Consider the following 26,339-nt stretch of genomic DNA (forward strand, 5'->3'; position numbering starts at 1 on the left):
AGAGATCGCACAGTGTCACAAATATTTGTAAATTAAAATATGTAGGTGAAGATGTAAATTAAAATTGGATGATACATGTATATGTAACGACGCAATAAATATAATGAAATGAATTCTTTGCCTATAAAATAGTAGGTACCTACTCGGGAAACTTTAATGGCCGGATTACTGGTGCTTAAATCGCATTTTATGGGAATAGATTTAGTAATAAATATAATGCGTAATGTATATTTACCGACATATCGCTGGCTCTCTATTACAAGGTCCTCTGTAAATTTTTACTCGTATTGAAAAATTTTAACTTAAAAATGTTTATGTTGGTAAAAGTTAGAAAATACAATAATTAATGGTTCCTCTTTTATTTATCTTTCTGGATCATTGGAAATTATCTCTGAATCATCTTAGAATCATATATAATATACAATGGCGAAGGGTAAAAATGTCTAAGGGGAACCCGTTACAGCATAAATGCGATCTGCAGATCCTTGTAATGATAATTAGACTACATGAATTACTCGGATTATGGACTGCCTCGGTGGCGTAGTTGTATTGCATGTCCGGTACAATAGCGCTCTGAGGTCTTGGGTTCGAATCCCGGGTCGGGCAAAGTGATATTTGGGTTTTTCTGCTCAGTATCAGCCCGGAGTCTGGAATTTGTGCCCGATATGGCGATAGGCTCGCCCCCTATCACATCATGGGACGGAACATACTTGGCAAAAAGTGGGTGCCCCAGTTGCGCCTCTGCATACCCCTTCGGGGATAAAATGCGTGATGTTATGTATGAATTACGTAAGGAAAACCGGCAGCGATCGAGTTATAAGCACCCTTCGCCACTAATGGTAAGTATGTATAATTTAATTTCCACATTAAATATAGTACAGAACCTTTTAATAGTGAGGCAGCGATATCTTTCTAAACTCAAAACTATAACAAAATAATTTATTAATGATGTACTAAATTTTTATAGATATGTTTCAAATAAAAAGATTGGTCCGTTATTTACAAAAATGTGGAATGGTCTTTATATATGTGGATAGGCCCAAAGAGCTATTGGTGTGTAAAATCGTACTAGTGTGTTAAGTACTGGAATAAAAGAAAAACTTTAAAATATGTAAAGCAATTGGCTTTGATTCTAAAAGAAATGTCCCACTGTAAGGACATTTTCCGGAATTGGTCCAATTAGGTCCAGGTCTCGGTCAATGATATATTAGTTTTTTTTTTACTAATAATAATATCAACAGTCTTGTATTAAATATATACATTTCAATGCTGAGCACGGGCCTCCTGTAACCACTGAATAGGTTTAAGCCTTAATCCAAAATGTTAGTCTAGTGTGAGTTGGCAGACTTCACGTACTTTCAAAATTCTTATGGAGAATTCTCAGGTATGTAGGTTTCTTCACGATGTTTTCCTTGACCGTTAAAGTGAACGATAATTGATAAACAATGCACACGTAACTTCTTACCGCCTTTCTTAGTACCTTTTTGTAATCTCTAGTAAATAAGGAAGTTTTTTATGCAATGTGCAGTAACAGCCCAATATTTTTTTTATCGACCGAAGGGCAATGTTGTGTGAAATAATTTTCCAAGAAGAAATATTGAGGAAAAGTATTAATTTTTTCAAGGTTTCCGAATTATGTTCAATAAAATAGTTATAAGTTATAGTAGGCCCTCGAGTCTGTCACAGGCGAAAATAAGAAAATACATAGGGGAACACGGGGCATAACGGGGACGTTAAGGGAAATAAAAAATAAAAATATAATCAGGATATTTTTATTAATTAAATGTAATTGAAACACTTAGGTAACTTATTAAACTAACATTTGGTATATAATTTGGTAGTATAAATAATCAAATAAAAAAGAAAATAAAAAAATATTAAACTCTCAATAAAACCCCATTGTGCCCCAGGGTAGGGGCAGTATGGGGTACTTAGCTAACTACGCCAAGTAAACTGTGAGGCAAAGTAGCAACTTTACCTCATAGTTTACTTGGGAATGAGAAAGACCGTCTGCGGAACATTATACAGTTGAGAGGCTTTTCCGTAGCCTGCTATTTTACTCAAAACTTCATCAATGGCCTGTTTCATGCTCTCCGAAGACCAACTGCCTCTCGTACTATTTTTTATGTACGTTCGTACCGTTTTATTACCTAAAACAAAATAAATTCTGTTATCAAATGAAAAGATCATTCTTTCAACCTATTTTCATAACAGCTACGGGGCACAATGGCGTACCCCATCGTACTCCGTAAAGCCATACCCCGTTATGCCCCTTGTTCAACACTTATTTAAATAATAAACAAAAAAACAAATTGATTGTTAGAGCAATTTTGTTCAAAATATATCGTAAAGTAATATCACTAGAAAAACACAATAAAAAAACAAAAGTAGTAGCTCAAGCACTTACCGTTTTATGTGTGTTTTCGTATTCACTAAAAATTAGATCAAATAATGATAAAAATGTTTTTTTGGTGTAAAAACCGATGCGCTCGGTCCTGTTACCTGTAATTGTCAGACTAGAGACTGGTGCAAAATGACCATCTTTTGGCGCCAACAACACAACTGTATTGTATGTAGTTACTTGTATATGTGTGTGACCCCGTCGTGCCTCACGTCCCCGTTATGCCCCCTCTTCCCCTATAATCATATATGATTATTTAAATATAATACTAACAGCATAGAAACAGGTTAGAAAGTTATTCCAAAATGGTAACAATTTTATAGTTGTTACATATTTTTATGTTAGGTAGAGTACCTTTGATTCCATCTTCACCTTAAGTTTGTCGTGCCATTCAGGGACACCCTGTATAACAATTATTAATTGAGGTGGCTCCTTGATGTTGTTTAGGTAGTTTGTCATTAAAACAGAGATAGCTGTAGCAGACGATGCTTTTATTGTCACAGGTGAAATCCAAACACGTCACAAAGGCTATGACATGCGAATATTTAAAATGTGTACATCAGTTTAAACAATGTGTTAATCAATATTGTCATAATTTTATTCACACAACTCGATGACAAAAGTAGGTTGCAATTGACTGTTGGTAGACGCACAACTGACCAACCAGTATCCTACCACTTAATTTGAAATAAAAAATATCGCATGGCAATTAGCAATGCATTGCACTTGTCCATGAAAATAAGATTTTACGCTTACGTTAACCCCATCACGCACAATGGCCCGACTACTATACGGGCTAAGTGCGGAAAAAGGAGCCCATAACCATAATGTTAACCCCATATTTTCCTTCAACTTCACTGTTCTTCAAATGGCAAGGCAGCAGTAATTAGATGCATGCAAACCATTCTATTTCGTGGTAGAAATTCGCGTGCAAAAAACAGACGCAAAATACACATACTCGGCTTAGTGCTTATTTTTCTGCGTACTTACAAAATATTTTCCGCAATTGCAGTCACTTGTGTTTAACTTTAAGAAAATACCATCAAGCACACAAGTACATTAGATTTCGACAAAGAAACCTCAAGACAGCGTGATGTTTATGGCTTACGTATTAATACTCGGTAAGGTGCAAAAGTTAAGTTCGCACAAGTGGTAAGATCTTATACTTACGTAAAAATAATGCGAAACTACGATACATTTTCAGTTTTAGCCACATAGGCCGCAACGATGGTTTTGTCCGGCCCTATATATTCTAATGCTACGGGCACGAATATATTGTGTACTATGTGCAGTAAAACAAAGAGGTGGATTTCGCTCTTCTTAATTCTGATCGGAATTCAACTTGGTTTTATGGACCTTATCAAACGAGCTTGAGTCCAAACATATCCGATACATTTTGATCTTTACTAGGTTTTAAATTTCTATAAAGATATGATCACCTATTTAAGGAAGAATTGAAAGATCATAAAATTATCACATAAAGTAGCTGTAGGTAATAAAAACCAGTTTAAAGTATAAAATGCCAGTACCTATCACTTAAATAATTTATGAGAAAAATATATTTTCCAGTCACCGTCAAAAAAAACCGCCTGAACTTAGCAGAATGCACGTTATACCATAACTCATTATGATACATACTCCGGCAATAAATAAATTAATAAAGTGTAAGTAAATAGTGCCTCCTTTTATAATAATGCCTTTGTTCGCACAATTCAAAAAAGAGATACTTACCTAATTCAAAATTGGTTAAATATTTGTTCACATTTATATTTTCAGTTCTATAAATATGGTAACTGAATGGCCATACGGCAGCTGATCGCCTGACGTAGTATCTTATTTATCAGCCATCGAATGCAACTTTGTTTGTGTCCGATTCATATGGAATAGACAACTCTATTTTTAATTTATTAGGTTTAATTATATATTAGGTTACTGACATGTGGCATGTGGACTCTACAATTATTGTCCCGATAGTCGTTTCTGCGCATGGGATGATACCAAATAGCCTCCACCAATATCTTCAGAAGCTCTCAATTGGCCGTTGGGTCGGAGGCCAGATGTAGAAGGCAATATTGCTGGACACGGCGCGCATTCTGAGGAGATTCCTCACTTTGAATCCCTAACTGCCGGTTGCTTGGGTCTTGAGCTTCGCCATCGAAGGGTCATTAATTTTTGTATATATTTTTGTATGCATATTTTTTTATTAAAGAATATATATGTCAAAAAACCTTTACCTAAAATAAGCGAATATAACTGTCTTCTAAAAATCTTACTACGCTCTCCAGGCTACATCTAATCATTAGGATAATGGGTTATTTAATTCTATTTAGTTCTTGCCGATAAGCATGGAGATAATACATTACCCTCTTATACAGGGTGTCCCAGAAAGTAGTGTCAAGCGGAAGTCCAGAGATAGAGCACCTCTTGGGGTATCCGAATCACCCCCATGTATGTTCCGCGATTTTTTATAGTTTTCAAATTATGAATATTTTTCAGATCTTTTGAGAATTTTCAATTTGAACGATTAAATGTTAATTTTTTTAAAAAGTAGAAGACTTATTCAAGATTTTTTTGTAGCAACAAAATTTTCATAAGCTGTACTTTTTTGCTAAAACAATCAGCTTCGTAACTTTAATGAAAGTTATGAAAATGTTGGTGTACGCACTGAGGTCCTGGGCGAACTAAGACATCGTTTTTCTCAAGTGACATTGGTTGCGACTGCGCAGTAACTCAAGAACATTTACGCTGCGTCAAGTTTTTTTTTACGCTTGCATCTAAGCCAAATAAAACATTTGCTCAAACACTCTATTCGTAGAATATTTTTAGTAACAGCAAACAAAAAGTAAACGCAAGTATGTTTAACAATATCATGGTTTAATTCAAAGTACATAATATATTCTTAAGGCATTTCGGTAACAAAGGAAACATGTAGCATCAACAAATCTAATATTTAAATTTCACTACAATATAACTAATATTCATCATACATGATAGAGTATCTAACGAACTGATAAATATTGTGAATTTTTAAACTTATACAGAATTTATACACAAAGAAACACGTCGAAACCACGCTCAGTAAATTAACATACCCGATACATGCACTCGTTGGACAAAGCAAAAATAATATATAATAAACCATCAACACCGAGTCACCTGATCGTACAAAATCCAGAAAATTAATGGCACATAGCTTTCCTATTGAGCATGCGCTCAGTGTACTACACACACAAAATTGTATAATATATAAATAATATATATTTATATGAAGTATCATTACATACTATAAATATATATATTTTCTATTACAATACATTCATTGCTGTATAATAATTATATTCTCTGTATTACATTACAAATATTTGTAAAACTTGGCGTCTAGATGATTGCCCGACATGTTATAACCTGTTCATAAACAAACAATTTAATCATCGATTTCCTTAGAACGTACGAGACGCATAAAAAATTGCTTCATAAAATATAGTATTAGTTGTTAACATTCCAAAATTCTTCAAGTAGTTTACGTGGATATTTCAAAAGACTAAAACGTAAAAAGTTACAAATAAATTAATTACAAATATAAAAATTTATATGTACCAGACGGCGTTTCGTAGGTATTTAAGGAAACAATTATCAGGCACATGTATAGAATATTTATAATAGTAAAATAAAGCATAGATATATATAAGATAATGATAAAACATAACGGACGTTAAAAATATTTAACATGTTTCTATCCGTAGAAGTTTTTAAAACAAAGAAAATTCCTTTAATTTAATCAAAAGTATTTATTTGCAAGTCTCTGGATGTATTATCAGTCATAAACAATAAATAAAGGAAAATAACGCGTCATCAATAAGTTATGGCTAACATTGTCAAAATAATCATAACGCAACAATTAAAAGATCTTCATATTTTCCTAACGGAAAAGTATGTCTGCTGACGTCATTCATTGGTTATGACTCACCTACTACACACAGTATGAAGTAAATTATCCACCATCGATAAATATAATGCAACGAACAGCGGAGACGAGACAAATATTATTATTTCTAAAATTGTGGTGCTTATTTACACGAACTGGTCAATAAAATAATGGAAATTATCATTTGGCTACAAAGGACACTACACTTTACGTTGCTTATAATTGACAATACACGTGTCTACGGGTAGCGGACATTTGATAACCCAGAATATTTTGCATTAGTGAAAATAATTTGTGTAAATGTCAACCATCTTTGGGCTAAATTTTAAGCCCCATAAAGCAAAAACATACTTATGAGGCGATGTCTTACTGCCAAATGGACGAAACCTTTCACCAACAACCACTACAATGTAACTGAAAGGTATCTTATGACTACATAACACAAAGTATTCCAGATTCCAATGTTTGTACCATATCGTTACATTATAAGTGTAGGGTCGGAGTGCGTTGCCGTCCCGCTGTTTCGCCCGGTGCTTATCGCATTTACGACGCCATTAGTCCACAGACGCTGCGCCGCGGCCGTCCGCACCGTTCCAGTTTTTTTCCACAAGTGGTGCGATTTAATTGTTCCTTCCACTCCGTTCGCGTGTTCATCACTTTACAATCGCGCTCTAAACGATCTCATCTCATGTTCAGATAAGAGTTATAATTGCGCCTTCCTCCTCCGATCCGTCTACGCTATTATTCGTGCGAAAATATATTGACTCATTATATTATATGTCTAAAAATATATGTAATATGCATTTTCTTTGGTTAATATAATGAATATATTATGGTATAACGTGTTATAAAATACCGAACGGACTGAGTACAACTATTATTGGTTTTGTGATTGTTCGAGGCACTGTGATGTAAAGAATGCGAAAGAAATATATTCTACGCAATCTATCAAAGTATATTATTTAATATGGAAGCAATTTGTGGTTCTAGGAATCTCATGAGTGTCCACGCAACAATGTTACTTTTTGCTGAATAACAATACTAAACAATGTAACATTCCGCTGTTGTATTGGGATCAATTATTGCATGAGCCAATGATTTAAATGTTGGAATACAACATATTTTTGACAACACATTAGTACTTGATGGATAAATTTAAAACTGATACCCAAATAAATGGTGGTAACATTATGTTTAATTCACAATAGAATTGCTGAAGTGCGTGAACTGCCGCGGTCGTATAAAAACTATGTTTCCAAAGGTTAATGATGCCATTTATGGTACTTAAACTCAAAGTAACAATGGCGTGAACATCTTTCCCTTACTTATAAATATATTTAAAGTCGTTGCATTTATGTCATTCCTTAATTATTTCATGCCATGAAAAGGGTGACAAAACGTGAATAAATGTATTTATATATCGGGAAACTAATTCTAAGTACAAGTACTAACTATGGCTACAATGATATCAGGCAAAGGCCAAATTGGAGCAAAATTATTGTGTCTTTACGTATTACAATTCAAAATTGTCCACTGTGTATTTTGCCATGGGGTGTTGTCTGAAGGCGTGTTACTTTACATTTAAAGCAGTGGCCGAACAGTTGACGCATCTAATTGTTTTGTGTGTTAATTATTATCTATGTATTGCGACGAAATCCGATTATTTTCGATATGCTGTGTACTTATAAGCAAGAAACTTGGATTTAACAAACCTTAAGGTGACGATACGTATCATTTGTTTACAGACATAATTACCGAAATAAATCACATCAAAACATATTTATACGCACACCGCACGACACTTGCTCGGATAACGAAATGCATGTCTGTCCTCGGTAATGGAATGTTCATAGCTGCCCTCTTCGAAGCCTTGTATAATTTTCTGGATTTTAATATCGTCATCTAAGCCTTGTGAATAGTATCTGTCATCGGGCCATGAACGCTATGATTGCGTCGAAACTTTAATTTTCAGGATCTATTCTTGACTCTGTGGTCTGAAACAGGTTATAATTATAATACTGTGTTTGTGAAAGTCTTTGCTACATTTAGAAAAACTTATATAAGTATATCAGTTAGAGGATTATATCAGTTCGATTTATGTGATTATATTTTACAAAAGTTAAGGCCGAATTCACAAACGTTACTTAGCTAAGTACGGAGTACTGCTATTGTAATAACAGTCGTATTCACAAACAATACTATGAAGACACACAGAGCGTCCGAGCACTTAGTGTCGGCAAATTCATAGTCTTTTTGGGCTTTGTTCAGATTTATCTGACAGCCAACTGAAGTAAAATTGTATCTCAATATAAGTCAATCACAGCGTCCCTAATATATGTAGCAAATAGTCACGCAGTGGAACTTAGCGTGCAATATATGAGAGAAGATTGCTGTAAAAAGAAAACCCATTTGTCTTAGTAAAAATATAATCACGTACTACTATCAAAGACATTCAAGAACAAGCAGTATATTCTATGAAAAAACGTCCAACTTCAATTTACACATATTATACATTGAATTATTTAATATTATATACATTTAGTATCACAGCGTTGTTCCGTACTTTGCTAAGTATCTTTAGTGAATTTGGGACTGAGTCTGTTTCGCAATGCGTAGGAATAGTAGCGCTGCGTTTGTTTATCATTGCATATCAATGCAAGTTAATTCAGTTGGCTGGCAAATACACAAAGCCAAAGAAAACTATGATATTGGCGACTCCATGCGGGCGCAATATGCGTCCTCATAGTATTGTTTGTGCATATGGTTGTTAGCCTATTGATAGCAGTTTTATAGCCTCTTAACAATGGTATTTAAATTACTCGGATTTAATAAGAAAATAAAGGTAAATTAATAACACTTACTATTACGAGGGAGAACGATGGCCTCTTTGTCTGATACGGTGCAGCAGTGCAGCATGTTGTGGAACATGTACTGGATGGTTAGGTGTTTGTCGTCGCCCACGCATGGATCGTAGAAGCCCGGCAGCTCAGACTGTTGACAAACCAAACCATCACTAAGGTTTGACGTAAAAATACGATATGGGTCGTAGAAACCGGTCCACTTCAGAATTTGTAAGACTATATGCGAACATGCAATCCAACAGTAAATGTTTCACTTAAATCCCAAGTTTATCTAGAAATAAGCATGACAAAATTACTCGAGCGAAGTAATTGATGTAAATTTAATTAAGACTGCTGCTTTAAGCAATATTTAACTTGTACTGAGACAATAAATTTGTACGGCCTTAAGGAGGAGACGATTAATCTCATAAAAGTTTAAAGAGAGCAAAATAGCGAGCAATGACTAAGTATTTGGCATTTAATTTTAAATAATTTGGAGATTCTAGAGAGAAAAGTGGTTGATAGCCCAACAATAAGAAAGCACATAATATAAGGTTCGTATTATCACTACGTAGTATAAAACAAAGTCGCTTTCTTTGCCCCTATGTCCCTTTGTATGCTTAAATCTTTAAAACTACGCAACGGATTTTGATGCGGTTTTTTTTTAATAGGTAGAGTGATTCAAGAGGAAGGTTTATATGTATAATAACATCCATTAAATAGTGGAGAAATACTGTTATTTTGTTATGTTATACCCGTGCGAAGCCAGAGCGGGCCGCTATGTTTTTATATACAACGTTCACAGTTTTTCTGTAGTGTATTTAGTATCAGCATTGCACCCGTGCGAAGTCGAGGCGGGTCGCTAGTTTCTACTATATTTATTTGATAAAATATTTTTACGCGACGATCAGCATCGTCTACAGCGAGTATACATAAAAGGCAAATTGTCAACACAAAGAGCAACTTTGATTAACATATTAATATTTATAAATAGAAGGAAACTAGTAAGGTAATCAATCAACCCCACAATACGTTACCTTGCTCGCTTCCAGCAGCTCTAGCCGGGTATCCTTGACCAGACATTGTATGGGTATTGTGACGTCTATGACTTCGCTATAGGCATTGGGCGACTCGGGGGACACACCGTCGCCTGTCTGCTCTGCAATCTCGTGGCTTGAAGCGTCTGTGAAAAAACACATTAATTAAAAAATATATTAATCCATCTATATGTGAATGTACTATATTCGAAGAAATTGTATTTTGATATATTCCATACATTTATTAGCAGTCGGGCCTGCCCCAAATACAAATGTGTAGATAAAAAGAAAAATTAAACTGTTCATACATTTGAATTTAGCCATGAAAAACGTTATAAATTCACCAGCAGCGATGCAAATGCTAAATGCCAGCGCCGTATCAAGTATGTAGCCAAATTAACATAGTTAACATAGTGACTTTCTTTTTGGACTTCTTTTTGGAAATTTTCGCCTTTCGTCACCGTCTAGGTTACACTATATCTTATTTCTGTCCTTGTACCACTAAAATATTTTTTATTTGAAACCTAACAAACATACTAAGTCTATATTTTACCATGAGGTTTCACAAGTAAAACCTAATAAAGTTATGAAATTTTATATTCTTAACTATTACACATATTATAAACAACTATAATAAAATAAGTAGTCATAAAAAACGGTAATACTCCTAATAACGATAGAAACCACACGTAAGTAGATTTTTCAACTCTGGTAACGTAAATGCTATAAATTAATGAACACCAGAACATTCCTTTATGTTTTTTCTTAATCATTGCTCTAGTTTCAAAAACCGCTTCGCAGTGATGTACTACTAGATGTTACTAATTGAATGCGTCAGCGACAATCTCGAGCAATTTGAGATCACACGATATAACCCAACTATTGTTGTAAGTTATGAACTATTGCTGAAAGCGTCAATAGCTAGTTTCGCTATACTTCAGCTGTAGTTCTTCAGTGTTCGGATTATGTAAGTGTTTATACTAAATAAACAAAATCCGTACGCATATTTTAAAAATCAAATTATTTTCATAAGAACTACCTATACAATTATAGTTTTAATTCATACAGCTTTCTATAGAAGTACTAAAAATTCAATTATTTTGATACTTGGAAAACCTTTCCACCTCTTTTAATAACAATGAACGCACGGAAGAGTATGAGATTTTGCATAATTAAAGTTCATATAGAGAAGGCATGTAGAAAAACAAAATTAATGTATATATGTATATGTTACAAGTATATTACATTCTAAAGTTGAAATTAAACCACAAGACTATGTGACTATTATTATTAAATTTATCTAAACGCAAACTACACGAGTCAGCAGTTATATTTAGACATACCAGCCGGCAGTTTCCCGTACAGCGCCTTTAATATGACGAGACCCTTTTTCTTCTCCTCCTCCGATCTGATCCTTGAGTATGTTTCCCTCATCAGTTCCACAGTTGCCCTAGCCTGACGCTGCATCTCCTGTAACCTGTGGAATTATATTTTATTAACAATATTGCAAAAGTCTATCCAAATAAATCATAATGCGCAACCGGACAATTTTGATTCGACATTTAAATCTTCACTATTATCGAATTTATTTACGTCTAAATTACAGACACAAGAGTCTAGTTTCTAAACGACCTTTTTCTTAAGGACATTCGTACATTGATTAAAAGTTAAGTCTAGTTTTATATTATTCGTTTTTCTGTCTCATCGGAGCGAATGCATTTTGATGGACATTTATCGAAAGGTAAAGGACTTTCAAAAAACTAATCTAAATTCCTTCGCATGAGATAAGATACCTCTGTTCTATTGTGTCAAATGTTCAAGTAAAGGTTCTCAAATAGCGAAACAGAGTTTTTATTTACATCTTTTATTTATTAAATATTTTGTATATTGCATCTTATTTAGGTACGCATTTTTTTGAAACTGCACTATACGCTGAGCGACATTCAGTAGCTCTGATGCCATTTACTCACGGTCGCCATTAGGTAATTTTCATGTTGGTGCCTGTACAATTATTAACAATAGGTTTTATATTTACGTTTTGTTATTCAAATGATACAAAAAGATAAAAAAATGAATGAAGATTCATCATGACTTTATCAGCGTAAGCCTGGTACAATATAATACCGTATTTTCCGTCTATTGTTAACACACATCTGTACGAACGGAAATGGCTAACGAACTAATTATGATGATAATTTACCGTCTCAAGTCTAAGTATGAACAACTTCATTCTAGCAACGCTAATGTTAGTTTCTACGTATGCGTTAGTCATTAAGAATAAATTCCGCTTACGATAAGCGGGCGAGGACCTGATTTTTGTTTTTTTTTGTCTATGATGCAAACATTTTACTGAATAGATTAGTGTTATATGATTTAGTTATATACATCATACATAACGTGAAGTTTGCATTTAATATTTACTTATCGTGGCTGAGAATGGAATGGATTGCCGAGACGAAGGTCCACAGGTTCAAAAGCCAAGGTGCGCGCAACTCTGACTATAGTATAGTTTGTTCATTATCGCTTGCTTTAACGGGGAAATCATCCTAGGGAACCTACATACTAAAGAATTCTACATAAGAATGTGGAAGGTATGTTAATTATGCCAATCTGCTCTAAGTCACCTTTATGAAATAAGATCTAAACCTTCTCATTAAGAGCCCGGCAGTGGCCGTAGTCTAGAAACCTTTCTACAATCGTTTAGGATAAAAAAAAAAACAAAAATATGTACAGGAATAACATATCGTAGCAACAGGTGTGTCACTTGGATATGTTATTACCATACATTTAAAACAAAAATATGAATGATAAATTTATTGATATGTATGCTGTAACGGGTATACCATTTTTGTCATGCCATGCAGGCTTCTCGATACCCACAGGAGGAATCAATCTATTATTTGAATCATAAACATATTCTAGCTTTCTAAATAGATCTGAACGAAAAAAGACATAACCCCGTTATCCTTGCGGGGGTAGACAGGGGTGCAACCAGAGTGCTCACTTTTAGCCATTTGTCTTCACCCTATCATGTGATAGGGAGCGAACCTAACGACATATCGGGCAACAATTTCAGACTCCGGGGTGATACAAAGCATAAAGAAGTCACGTTCCAGGATCAGCCTGTGTATATCCGGTTCCAACGAGCCGGGACAATTGTGTCGACTGCCAAGGTGTAATCATCTCTCGTCTATCGTCATTCTATTGGACCCCCTTCAACTTACCGTCATCTGCAGCGGGATAACTTTGCCGTGCACGTATGAAATAAAAACCGTCACATCAATATATCCCCTCATGTTATCCAATCCATGGCGTCCCTGCCAGTCGTGTCGGCGCAGCCCTGAGTTGGCGTGCAACACGCGACGAAAACAATCCAAGACAACGACAAAAAATTCAATGAAAATTAAGATTTTGTAAACAAAGAAAAATGACGTCAAATTTAAAATACCTACAAAGATACAATGAAAATATATTTATAACCGCACTGTCGGATAAAAAGTACGATAATGTGTCTTTTTTTTAATAATTCCTACTCATACATAGTGAATTATATATTGCAATGTAACAAATCACACGATGTCAGCAGGTATGCAATGTTAGTATTGAATGAGTGACGCCTGTACAATAGGACATCCTGCCGCTAAATAGCTTTGTAAAGGTCGAACTTAGATATAAGTGCCGATGACGTTTGTAACAATAATATATGTGAGTTCGTAACCATAACGCGTAAATGCATTATTATTTATATTTTTTTTTAAATTTTATTTATTAGATAAATGGCGACTAAATGTCAGCTTTAAATAAACTATTTTTTAATTTGTATATTTGTTTCTCCTTTAAAACTGTAGTTGCGCTTGTAACCAATGTTGCTATCGAACTTTCAATGACAATATTATCGATATTGTTACGTATTCCTGTACAAATAAACGCGAATTAGCCGCTGTGGAAGCAAAACAGCGCATTATTCACAATACTACGAACAGCAACCCAAAAAATCTCATGTCCGACTGAATGCAGGTTACTATTAATTATACAAGATTAGAGTGGCACAAGAATTTATCAGTTTTATTTAATTGCTTGCCTGATAATAGATGAATATAAGTATTATAAACAAACGTCTAACCGGCCATATCTAACAAACATCTATCAGCATTGTGTTTGGTTTCACTAGTCGAAGCGAAAGAAGTGCGGCCATTAAAAAAATATATGTACACATGATATGAAATTTGCAGAACGAATCGCTACCACACTATCAATAAGAAAATAAAATACCCTAATGATTTCTTATGTTTACGCGAATGTTAGACATCAAATAAAACTCATGTTCGGTTTTTATCGCGATTTCTTATACCACGATTTGCTTCCGACGTTTTGAAGACTGCAGTTTTCACAGTCGCGGTTGAGGTTGTCGTCATGTAATTCTTAGCTGTCATTTGTTAACATCAATCATAATAAAATAATAAGTACGATAAAATCCGAAAAGAAGTTTAATTTCGGATATAAAATATCCTTATATAACTAAAAGTCACCTCTCATAATTAGCCTCCATTGATCTCTGCCGGTCTCTCTCCTGTCGTTCCCTGGCTATCGGGTCCAGGATTAGCTTTTTGAGTACCAACCATGACACCAGAGGCACCACCGTCGCGTAGAATACTGGCGAAGGCATCACCTCCTCGCACAGATGGATTGGCACAACTATAGTTTGAGTCGAACACGTCCATCTATCAAGTTGACAAAGTTTTATATATTAGTGCATGAGAATTGAAACTTGTGCTAAGAAATAGAAGGTAGGTATTCTTTTTAATGCGTTGAATGACGAGACGAGCTTGCCGTCCGCCTGATGTTAAGCGATACTACCACCCATAGAAAAAAGTAACACCATCCAACACTTTTAATTACAAAGTATTGTTTACTATTCCACTGCGCTCGTCATCCTAAGACATGAAATGTTAAGTCTTATTATGTCCAGCAGTTACACTGGCTATAATGTCCTTCAAACCAGAACACGACAGTGACAGTACACTGCTGCTTGGCGGCAGAAATGGACAGTGCGGTGGTACCTACTCAGGCGAACCCACCACCAGTAGTAGGTGAAAGAGACACCTGGCACTAGTCTTTAAACTTCCCCATAGCCAAACGAGTAGTGTGATGCATTCAGTTATAAGGTATACGACATTGTGACTTTGACGTAAAATTAGGAAACCCAAAAACATAATGGTGATGGCATTCCTGAAGGACGGCAAACACATTGAAACTTCAGCTTATAAGGTATTTTGATATTATGTTAAATGAAACACTCTACTCGAATACTCGTCTTAAAGCATGCCTACATTGTCAGCAAAAAATTGTCCATGAATAAAAAATATTTTTACCAAAATACTCAGTTTTACGTAGGGACCGTGGAATAAACATCGCTTGTTTAGTGTTAATTACCATGGCGATAAGCACTTCGATCCTTATTGTCTTAAATAAATGCAGTTCATTTTAATAAGGACCGTTTAAATATCGACAGTACCTACGCAAAGGATTGAATCTGCAAAATGCAATTTTGCAGATTTGATACTATACGTAGGGACTGTCGATTTATAAAGGTTTGTTGAAGTAATTTTTATCCTCAACACATCTTGTTATACAGCTAATGCAGATTGAATTGCCATTCGTTGGGGGGTATAGTTAATAGGATAACTAATATTTAGTCGTCTTATATTTTACATGAGTATTATTATTGCCAATTTCAATAAATGATCACAATAGCTCTTTATCGATCGAGAAAATTGACCAATCAGAAAAGTTTTTTTTGGCTTGTTTATAATATCAGTCCTGTATTAAATACTGTCCCACTGCTGGACACAGGCCTCTACTACTGAGAGGGATAAGGCCTTAATCCGCCACGTGCGGATTGGTGGACTTCACACACCCTCAAAATTACTTACTTGCTTACAAATGACTTATTTAAATTAGTTTATTATAAAAATTGAGGATTGATTTCGTTTATTGAAATTGGCCATTAGCTGTAAACCAGTCTCTAAGGTTATTTACTTTAATTTGAGCATTACTCCGCTGGGCACGCCCAGCATGACAGCAGCCGACACGCTGCTATTCTGCGACACTTTTTTCTCCGCACCGTATTCTGCTATGGCACCGAATGTTCCAAATCTACAACAAAGACATGAATATGTTTTTATTTATACCCAACAATGTGTTTTACCAAATATATTTTTATAAAATTTTGACACTAAAATTAAACCATAAGAAATTGTACGTTTAATAATTAAGTCGCATAGCAAACATGGGTATATAAAAATTACCATATGGACAGAAACCTAAATAAATTGAAACTACCTAATTATTTTTTATTTGTCACGTTTGATGCAGATGAATGCACTACAATATTAATGAGGTTTAAAGCCTTATGTTTTTAATGTAGGGCAATTACTATTTATGTATTAATTTCATATTGATCCAATGAATGCATTGTATTAATGTCTTTCTAATCGTCAGACTAAGTCATATCGAGGAAGCTATTAGCAAAATACCATCTGCAAGCTATAATGATCTCTTTATCTACAAATTCGCACATTATTTCACGTACTTAGATAAGTCACGCCACGCACGTCACGTACAATATTAGTATATAAGCACAATTTGTACATAGAATAAATCAGAACAAAGAACTCAACTCATTACATCCCATGCTATAAATATATGGCATATTGGTGATACTGACGTCATACTATAAATAAATATATGGTGGAGATAGTACACAAGGTGTTAAACCCCACTATTATAGTTGCCCATGTAAGTGTGTTGCGATCCGGGATCAGGCTGTGTATATCCGACTCTAACGGCATAATTATGTCGATGCGGAGGGATAGCCAGCTCTCATCAATCAATACCTATGTAGACACTACTTACCACCAGTTACAGTGAGATTATTGTCGCGCCGTTATAACATAAAAATCAAATAATTACTTCCTATTCTGTGTATTACTGACAGTCAAAAAGGTCAAAGGCTTCTCATTTTGCCAAGGTATATAAATATAAAATGCACGAAAAAAAAAACAATTTAAAACGTAAACATAAATTCGCTTGTCGTAATTTAAACGATATTGCGTACTTTGCAAATGCAAATGCTAAATACATTTTTAAATAATTCGCTCTAGCAAAGAGATGTGTATTGATTAAAAATAATAGAGAGTTGCTTTTGAATTATTAACCGATGTTATATTCAGATAGTATGCAATGGCTAAGGAGCACAACAAAGTTATTCTCGGGCGAATACTTTGATATTGAATTGAGATATTAAATTGTGGTATTACAGAAGTATAGCGTTTTTATAAGTATATCAGTGTGTGCTTCCTTTAAATTAAACAACTCGCAACGCAACATATTTGTATATGGAAAAATAAACAAGCGCTACTAAATCATATTACATAATTAAGCAAGCACCAAATCTTCATAAATGAATAAAGTCGAGAACATTTGCACTAAGCATAATACATAGGCTTAATAAAAACAAACACATGGCTCGCATAGGCAACATTCAAAGCAATGTAACATGACCTTTTACAAAGTGTAATTGAAAAATGCAAAAACCGTGGTGGCATCATGCAAGTATAAACATATGCATAGCCATGGATACCATAGGAATATTAACAGGCCTGTTTTGATTATTCTAAAACAAACAAGTTACCAATAAAGGGTTCTAAGTGCTGATTCACACGAAACCATTACATCGCAAAGCTATAGTAGGTATAATGTAGATATGGTAAATATTCAATAATATGTAAAAGCAGTGTAATTTATGACAATTTAAGAGACTGGCACTGGAAAAATAATAATAATCATCTCGATTCATAAAACTTAATTTTAATTATTATTAACATACTTTTTAATTGAATCAAACTATAATTGAATACGGACTTACTTGACAGCTAGCCTCAATTTCATGTCGTGTTGTGGCAGTTTCCGCATCATGTTAAATGATATGAACGAGTGAGGGTTGCCGATCTGTATGGCGGTGTTAGTGTGGTATTTCTCAGAGTCACGGACGTATATAGACGTCATGGAGGAGCCTTGCGCGCCGGCCCTACAAGTCAGGTAGCCCACCGAGTGCGCGTCTAATTGGAGGGCAAGTGCTGAAAATGGACAGTAAACATTTGACTATTAATGGTGTCTTTACAAACTGGGTTCACATCACTTTACGTTAATCTTGCAGTGCACTAATTTATATTTTCTGGTAGGATTTTGTGAACTAATATCTATGCGAGGCTTTTTGATTTGCTATGACACAATTTAATAATAAAATTAAAGGTATTTACTTGACACAAAACTGGGCGAGACGCCTCTAGGCGTGAACTGCAATACAGTGCCACAATTCAAGAACATCAGCCGTGAAAGTGTGCGAAATATTTTACATCCAAGCAGGGGCCCATTTCCGATACCAAACTCCACTTCAGTCCAACCCTTCTCGGAACTGAGATGCCTGTTGCTCATATTTATTGAACCAGTTCCTGTAATTAAAATAATTATTGATAAGTCACTATAAAGGTCAACTGTAGCACATTGGGAAATGCAAATATTTTTCAGTAAATTAATTTCAATTACAAGAACTTATTATGAGAATGTTCTTCAAAACAAACAGGCGGTTAAATAAAAATATTAAAAATATTAGAATAAATAAGTAGATTGTTGACTGAGATGGACATGGGCAGAGTAAATCATATGTATCAGCTCTACAAAACTGTTGTTGACATATGTTCAACTACATTGACAATGCAAATCAAAAACCAATAATTATAATGAATGATATCCATACCTATCCCATTCTGTGTTGATATGTTTCCTGACAATGTCATTGTATTCCTAAGGGTGACCGGCGCATCGATCGATTGCTGTATAGTCATTCCGGACACTTCAATACTTGGTATAATGGGGCTCTCCTCTCTGAAAATTAAAATCATGGCATGTTTACAGATGTCAGGGACCATATTTATGGTTCATTTGACAAGTACAATAAACTGAAATAGTGTATAGTTAAAAAAATAAACAAAGCAAGCTGAATAAATGTGGCAGAACGTAAAATGATTAGTTTTTTTATAGTTCTACAACATTTAAGATATGTTTCACTTACATAATATCATATTCATCATAGTATTTCATGAACAAATCTGTTGCATTGATAGAAAGTGTTATACTGCCTCTAGGATTCGCACTCTGCTGTAGTCTTCGCTCTTCTCTCTCACGCTTTAACCTATAACATTACATACACATCTATTAAAAAAGGAAGACATTGAAATTTTTTTACTGTATTACAAAGAAAAATAGGAATGAACTCAAATGTTGATAGGCCATTTAATTTTTTTTTATTGCCTATCACAGCATTGCTCCGTCCTTAGATAAAAAAAAACTATGAATAAACAGGTTAGTAGGTATATTAGCAAGTGGTCTGTCTGATGGTAAGCAGCATCCTCCGGCCATGGACTAAAGCAATGCTAGAGACACTGCCAAGCTGTTGCCTACTGGGAGGTTTTTTTTTATGGAGGTCTGCCGTGGTTATCACTGGGGGTACTCTGCTAACGGTGTACAATAGATCCCCCGGCTTAGCAACCACGGCTATCCAGTCGCAGGGCCCGGAAGGAAGAAGGAAGTGGACAGAGGGTCTCTTCCTTTTCTCTAAAAGGAAGGAAGAGGAGCTTTCTCAGGATGATTGCGAAGGAGATGGAGGGGAAATGTTCGAGAACCCTTATCGGCCTCAATGTATATTTAGCAACCATGAGGTATACACACTGAACTGTGTGCCTAGGGTCGCGGCAAATGTGCCTCCATGCCTGGGCGTGCATTTGGTATGGAAGACCAAACGCACAAGAATTGCCTCGGGAGGGCCTACCGGGATGTTAGAACTCTTTTTAAATCTCGTTTAAAGAAAGACAAGTCATAGCGCTACGTAATGTACGTAATGGCGAATCTCCGCGATGGCGAAAAGTGCGATGGTAAAATGGTGGGCGGGTACCATACTAAACAGTTTGAGGAGTACTTCCCATGGAAGGGGCGGTAGAATATACGGAAATGTCCAATGTCTCTCAGTATATTCAGCATCTCCACTCTGTCCATGAGATTGGGAATATATGAAAGATTTAATAAAATGACGTTTTGATTTTTTATAAATCTAACTATAACTATTAGACAACAGATTGAATTTAATTACTTTATTTTCGTACCTTTCATACTCTTCTCTAATTTCTCTGGGTGTTCTCGTACGGAAGATCACTTCCCATCCTTCAACTTCAAGTCCACGCTTGCCTAAATAAACAATGAGTTATAAATAAAATTATATACATTATTATAAATGCGCAAGTAACACTTTCACAGCTAGACCACAGAACTGATTTTGATGAAATTTGTTATAGACATAGTTCCTGGTAAGAACATAGACTTGCTTTAACCAGGGAAAATATTATATAGGCGGAAAATGTTATATAACTATTATCCCGGAAAATGTATTGGACCCGGGCGATCAAATGCTAATAATGTTATATTTTAATTTGATTATTATAATTACCAAGACTGTTGTAGTGGTGATATTATGTTATAACCGCAGTATTGTGTTCTTGAGTTCAAAACATTTAGTGTTTCTCCTCAGTATCAGCCCAGTATGAAAGTCAGTATGAAATTGTGTCCAATATGACTGGACGGAATAAACGGCGCCAAAAAAAAGGGCAATTACTTGCAGCTCTGCCTAGCCCTTCAGGGATAAAAGGCGTGAATAAGTGTGAGTGAAGAATAAAGATATTAAAAAAATCTTACCTAAAGTATCGTAGATGGCTCTTTTGTGCGAATCTGAGAGGACTTCATAGGCTTCCTTCACTTTGTTGAATATTTGTTCGGCCCACTTTTGTTTATTAGGATCTGTACTATGTTTGTCAGGGTGGAACATGCGCGAGAATCTGCGGTAGGCGCTGTTAATTTCCTCAAGAGATGCCTGAAAACAAAAACAAGAAAAAAAATAGAAAAAATTATTCCCCTTAAATTGATATGAGGTTATTATATCATATAGGTCATTAAATTTGAACATGGCCACATCTAGGATAGCTGAAAGCATAGAAATACACTAGTTAAATTATGGAACTGGTCAAATTCAGACCAAAATAAGTTTTTTTTTTTTTTATGTGGACATACCTTTTTTAACCTGGCAGTTGAGTGCTTTAGGCACTGCAAGCTCTTAAGTGACTATGCTGAGGGCGACCTTCTAAAGGGTCACGACCTCGTCTCAGGATGGCCACTGAGAGAGGATGAGACATCCACAATTATGGGAATCGCGAAAGGTGCGCAAGCGACCCAACAATTTTCCCGGAATTATCAGAAGGGATAAGAAATTGTACTCAAGTTTTAAACTATTTAGGTGATGTTGTTAATTTTTAAAACTTATTTTATTTACTTCGGTTGTTTTCAAAACATCAAAATCTTGAAATCAACAATGTATGGAGATGGCAATGTTTAAAATTTAACAACTTATATCAGGCCATTTTGAATTCGAGTTAAAATTTATTAACCCATAATATTCTCATTGATGTTAAGAAACTTATTACATACAGGTAACCATTTGGATGAACCTTGTTTCATTTTTGGTAGTTGTTTAATCATTTAGGTTGGATGATATGGTTACTTTATTATGTAAAATCAATATTATGTTAATCAAAAACATTTAAAAGGACACATGGGTGGTTTAATGAAAGAAATATGGAATACTATAGATACATAAGTAAATTATCATAAAACATCAAGAAATTGCCTATTGATTGTAATTTCCATTGTATGACTGAATAAATATTTGATTCATTGTATTAATATGTTGCCGAAATATAATATACTAATTTATTTTCGGAAATTAAAGCCAATTTATATACCAAATAAAGGGACTGTATAGCAATACAGGCTCTTTATTTGCTCTGTATGTATGCACTGAGTTATTTAATACTCTTATCACATTAAATAATGACCATTAGCCTTAAGAGGCAATAGAAGTCAAAATTGTGCGACCATGGGTGATACATGTAGCAATAAACTACTAACAATTCATGCCAATTATTCAATAACGGCCTGTATGGAGTTAACTCTCTACAGCTATCATTTCATAAAGTGCATCATGCACAGATTGTAAAACGGATGCTATCATCAAAGGTCCCGTTTGTGGTCTAAGTGAGTACATAAATTTTTTCCAGGAATAAAAATGTTCGCCAGTGTAAAAGGTACCACTTTAAGAAAGGTTTAATTTATTTACATGTCTGGTTATGGTTATGGGCTCCTTTTTCCGAACTTAGACCGTATTTACATGTCTGTTGAAAGTATTAAATAATATGTCTATTACCTATATTTATTTCATGGGTTCAATTGGAAACATGCAATTGAATAAAAATGTAAGTGTTAATACAATTTTGCACACTACTTACCTGTCTCGAGACCTTTAATTGAAAATGCCCAGTAATTACCCTAGAAGATAGAAACCTGATCTCAATTGTCCAATTAGATTGATTATTTTCTGTTTCTATCACCATGCCTCAATGGACAGGAAGTGGTGAGACAAGGTTTCTTATGTTTATAAACACATTGTTTTTTAAAGGCTTAAGTTCAGACTAATACTTGGCATTCAGACTATGCATGAAGATGTCCAAATTATCAACGACTTTGTGGAAAAAAGATCATAAAATCATCACATGCCATATGAATGACAGTTTTTGATAGTGAGGACAGCACAGCTGTATTACATCGAATCCAAATTAACATATTTAAAAATTATTTTTTAACATGATAATTTTAAACTATTTCCAGTAGAATACATTTTTTGATCACATAATGCAGATATTAGTGCATGCACCAGTAATAACATTTAATACAAAACTATGTATTAAAAATAATATTTATTATAAATGATCTAAGTAAATATCATTGATATGAATTAAGTGTGTTTTGAAAATTATTTTAAATATTATTATTATCTAAGTAATCAAAATATAAACATCTTTATTATTATACATACATAATTCTATTTATGTCATCAGAATGCATGAAATTGCATCTAACCTAAAAAATTACGGTTCACTCATTTTTTTAAAAACAAATAATACTTCGCATAATAAACCGCAAATGTTGTATTTATAATATTTTATTTAGGTTTAATGTAGAATGATTTCGGGGTTATATAATTATGTTACTGTTAAATATACTATAGAAAGTGTCTAAACACGTGACGTAATATTTACCGTCTTGGAAACATTTAGTAATTGGTAGTAATTTTCTTCAAGCAAAATATTTTCTCCTTCTTCATCCATTTTTAGTGTTAAAAATATAATTTATCTTCCAAAAAACCGTCAATTCCTTTTTCTGTGCTAAAATGAAATTCTTTTTGCCGCCGTACTATGTCGGCGGCGCTAGTAGACTAGCGGCCGGGACAACTGCGCACAGATAAAGAATCTTTACTGAAATTGCCAGTTTAATACAACACAGTATTTGAAATCGTTATTTTCACTAGTTATGCTCGCGACTCTGTGCGTGGAAAAACTAAATTTTAAATTGAAATATTATAACATTATAAGCGATTTGTAAAATTATATTAACAAGTAGTCAACATTCGACCATCGAAATGTATAATGTATATATATATTATATATATTATTCGATGATCGAATGTTGACTATTAATTTAGTTTTTCCAGGCACAGAGTCGTGATCATAATACGTATAAGTATATATTGTAATACATATTTTACATACATTTTATTTTTATGAATTTCCGTATTAAGTTTGTCACAAAAAAATCTTTACGTAATATATAAATATAATATCGTTATATATGAAAACTTTACTCAGAAAATGTCAATAATAACAATTATTTATAAATGATTGCTATGTTTGTAGAATAATAGATGGCGTCCACTGCAATGATATTTTTTAAAATATTATAGTTCACTAGGCAAACTGGGGTAGGCCCGATAAAATACGTCTCCTTTATCTATACTATTATAATATAAAGCTGAAGAGTTTGTTTGTTTGAGGGTGCTAATTTCAGGAACTACTGGTTCCAATTAAAAAAATCTTTAAGTGTTTGATAGCCTATTTATTGAGGATGGTTATATGCTATATATCATCACGCTATGACCAATGGGAGCGGACCAGTAATAAAAATAATCTAAAACCAGGGAAAATCTATTAGTTTTGAAAGATTCCGTTGCTTGCGCTGCGTAAACGGTTAAAGTTATGCAACAATTATATATGACGTATATGTTTCTCTCAAAAAAACAAAAAAAATATGTTATAAAACAAAGATCACAGCCACATTTTATCTGCCTGACTGAACGCGATAAACTCAAAAACTACCTAACCGATAAAATTTGATATGGAGATAGTTTGAGACCCTGGAAAGGACATAGGCTCCTGGGAAAATATATAGCGTGACTTTGATAACGGAAAACTTTAGCTTGAAAAACTTTATCACAGGAGCGGAGCCGCGGGCAAAAGCTAATGTTTTATAAAGAACTAAGTCCCGTTGCGACTTCATACAATGTATCTCTACCGGGCCTAGTTTTACATAAAACTAACGACCCGCCCCGGCTTCGCCTCGGTAGAATAGCATAACATAGGTTTATTTTCTGTCGTAGTGACTGTCTTACCGCACTTCATCGTTTGGCTTATATTATAGCAACAGCGGCCATCTGAGGTCATATGGTATAAAGGGTAATTACAATGTGCATGAAATGCTCTTCTGCCTATATGGTTATCAAAGCTGTCCTTTGATTAAACCGTCGGTAATTGCAAAAAACGGATATGCCCCCGTAGACGGAACAAGATCCCTGACTAATATTAAGTACATTATGTGTGACTATTTTTTGATTAAATTGGGTACCTATAGTAAATTATTCTTAAAAGACATAATATACTTTTTTGTAGGCCTATAAAAGTCAAATGCCACCAAAGTACGTTGTTTTATGTATCTTAAAGAGCATCAGGCAGCGTTTTCAATGATAGTTCTCCGTTGCGTGGACCATATTTTTTCCGAAATCTTCAACAATCATCAATCACATTTATACGAAACATAAATGAATTACACACATAAACATTTCCCGTGAAACATCCCTTCCATTGTTGAAAACCGTATGAAAATCCGTTTGGTAGATTTTGAGTTTGTTTTGTTCAGATAGACAGACGGCCAACACGGCGGTGAACTTTGTTTTGTAAGGTGAGAGAGTAGATTTTTGCCGTTCGTGGCTGCTGCGCACTTTACCAGTTTAATCTGACCCGCCTAGTGGACGCAATCCCTAATGTTATATCAAAATTCTTGAGTTTCGTATTATCCTTTAACAGCATTCTACACAAGTTTCATTATATAGTAATTCTGCTGTGCACCGAATAAACAAAATACAAACTTCATCTTGATTTATTTTCTCGGTAATGTTGCTAGCGTAAAGCTGTATTGAATAAAAAATAAACCATTACGTAGCAATCTGACAAGTCAAGATGTCATTGATGCACTGGCATAGACAATTTTTTTACGAATTCTAATAATCTGATCTACTCTCTCTTCAGTGATAAAATGTGGAATAAATTGAATAAATTTCTCATATATGTTCTGTTAATAATTGAAATAAGGGTTGGATTTTAATTTTGTGCATTGTGCGTACAGGAAGTATAGCATCTGTGTTTTAAAAGAGGTAAAAAACAATTTTACACTTCGTTTTGATCGTAAACGTCTATTTTTTCTAACTGTAAAAAATGTATTTAGATTCTGTGTCCACATAATTTATCGAGTAATAAATAACTGTGCTACATTTGTGTTTAATCTGGCTGTGTAGGCTTTTATGGTCAAGAAAGTTTGAGTAGGTGGAAGTTCTTTTCGGTACCTATACTTGTCATAAAATGGCTTTACGCGTTGTATTTTGGCGAAGGCTGCTGTTACTGTGCGATTTTTTATTTTGATGCTTGTGCAAATATTTTATATTGTATGTTTTCTCCTAGTGGCATGTGAGTTGTTCTGAGATGCATCAGTAATTTCATTAAGTTCAGTATGCTTTCTCTATATGAGAGTAATTTATGCGTGCAGTCATTTTATCGTCTCTGTTTATTATTTTTCACATTCTTGAAATA

General features: G+C 34.4%; 2 protein-coding genes across 2 annotated transcripts in view; one reads left to right on the plus strand and one right to left on the minus strand.

Annotated features, from left to right (window-relative positions):
• Positions 1–5,254: 5,254 nt before the first annotated feature.
• On the minus strand, positions 5,255–23,678 carry LOC115448601 (dnaJ homolog subfamily C member 11). The gene is made up of 13 exons (XM_037444077.1): positions 23,463–23,678; positions 21,010–21,184; positions 20,424–20,505; positions 19,337–19,456; positions 19,022–19,149; positions 18,525–18,716; positions 18,131–18,341; positions 16,243–16,359; positions 14,733–14,924; positions 11,547–11,680; positions 10,204–10,349; positions 9,188–9,317; positions 5,255–8,320 (listed from the first exon to the last, which is right to left on the minus strand). The coding sequence occupies exons 1-13, from the start codon at positions 23,529–23,531 to the stop codon at positions 8,295–8,297; spliced, it is 1,722 nt and encodes a 573-aa protein (XP_037299974.1). The 5' UTR covers positions 23,532–23,678; the 3' UTR covers positions 5,255–8,294.
• A 2,015-nt stretch (positions 23,679–25,693) lies between these two features.
• The window catches only part of LOC115448599 (WD repeat-containing protein 47), a 55,469-nt gene continuing 54,823 nt past the window's right edge, over positions 25,694–26,339 (plus strand). Inside the window, exon 1 of the mRNA XM_037444073.1 lies at positions 25,694–25,906. The gene's annotated coding sequence lies outside the window, so the exon portion shown is untranslated. The remainder of the gene's footprint in view (positions 25,907–26,339) is intronic.

The sequence above is a fragment of the Manduca sexta genome, chromosome 27 (assembly GCF_014839805.1).
Source record: "Manduca sexta isolate Smith_Timp_Sample1 chromosome 27, JHU_Msex_v1.0, whole genome shotgun sequence".
Classification (NCBI taxonomy): Eukaryota; Metazoa; Arthropoda; class Insecta; order Lepidoptera; family Sphingidae; genus Manduca; species Manduca sexta.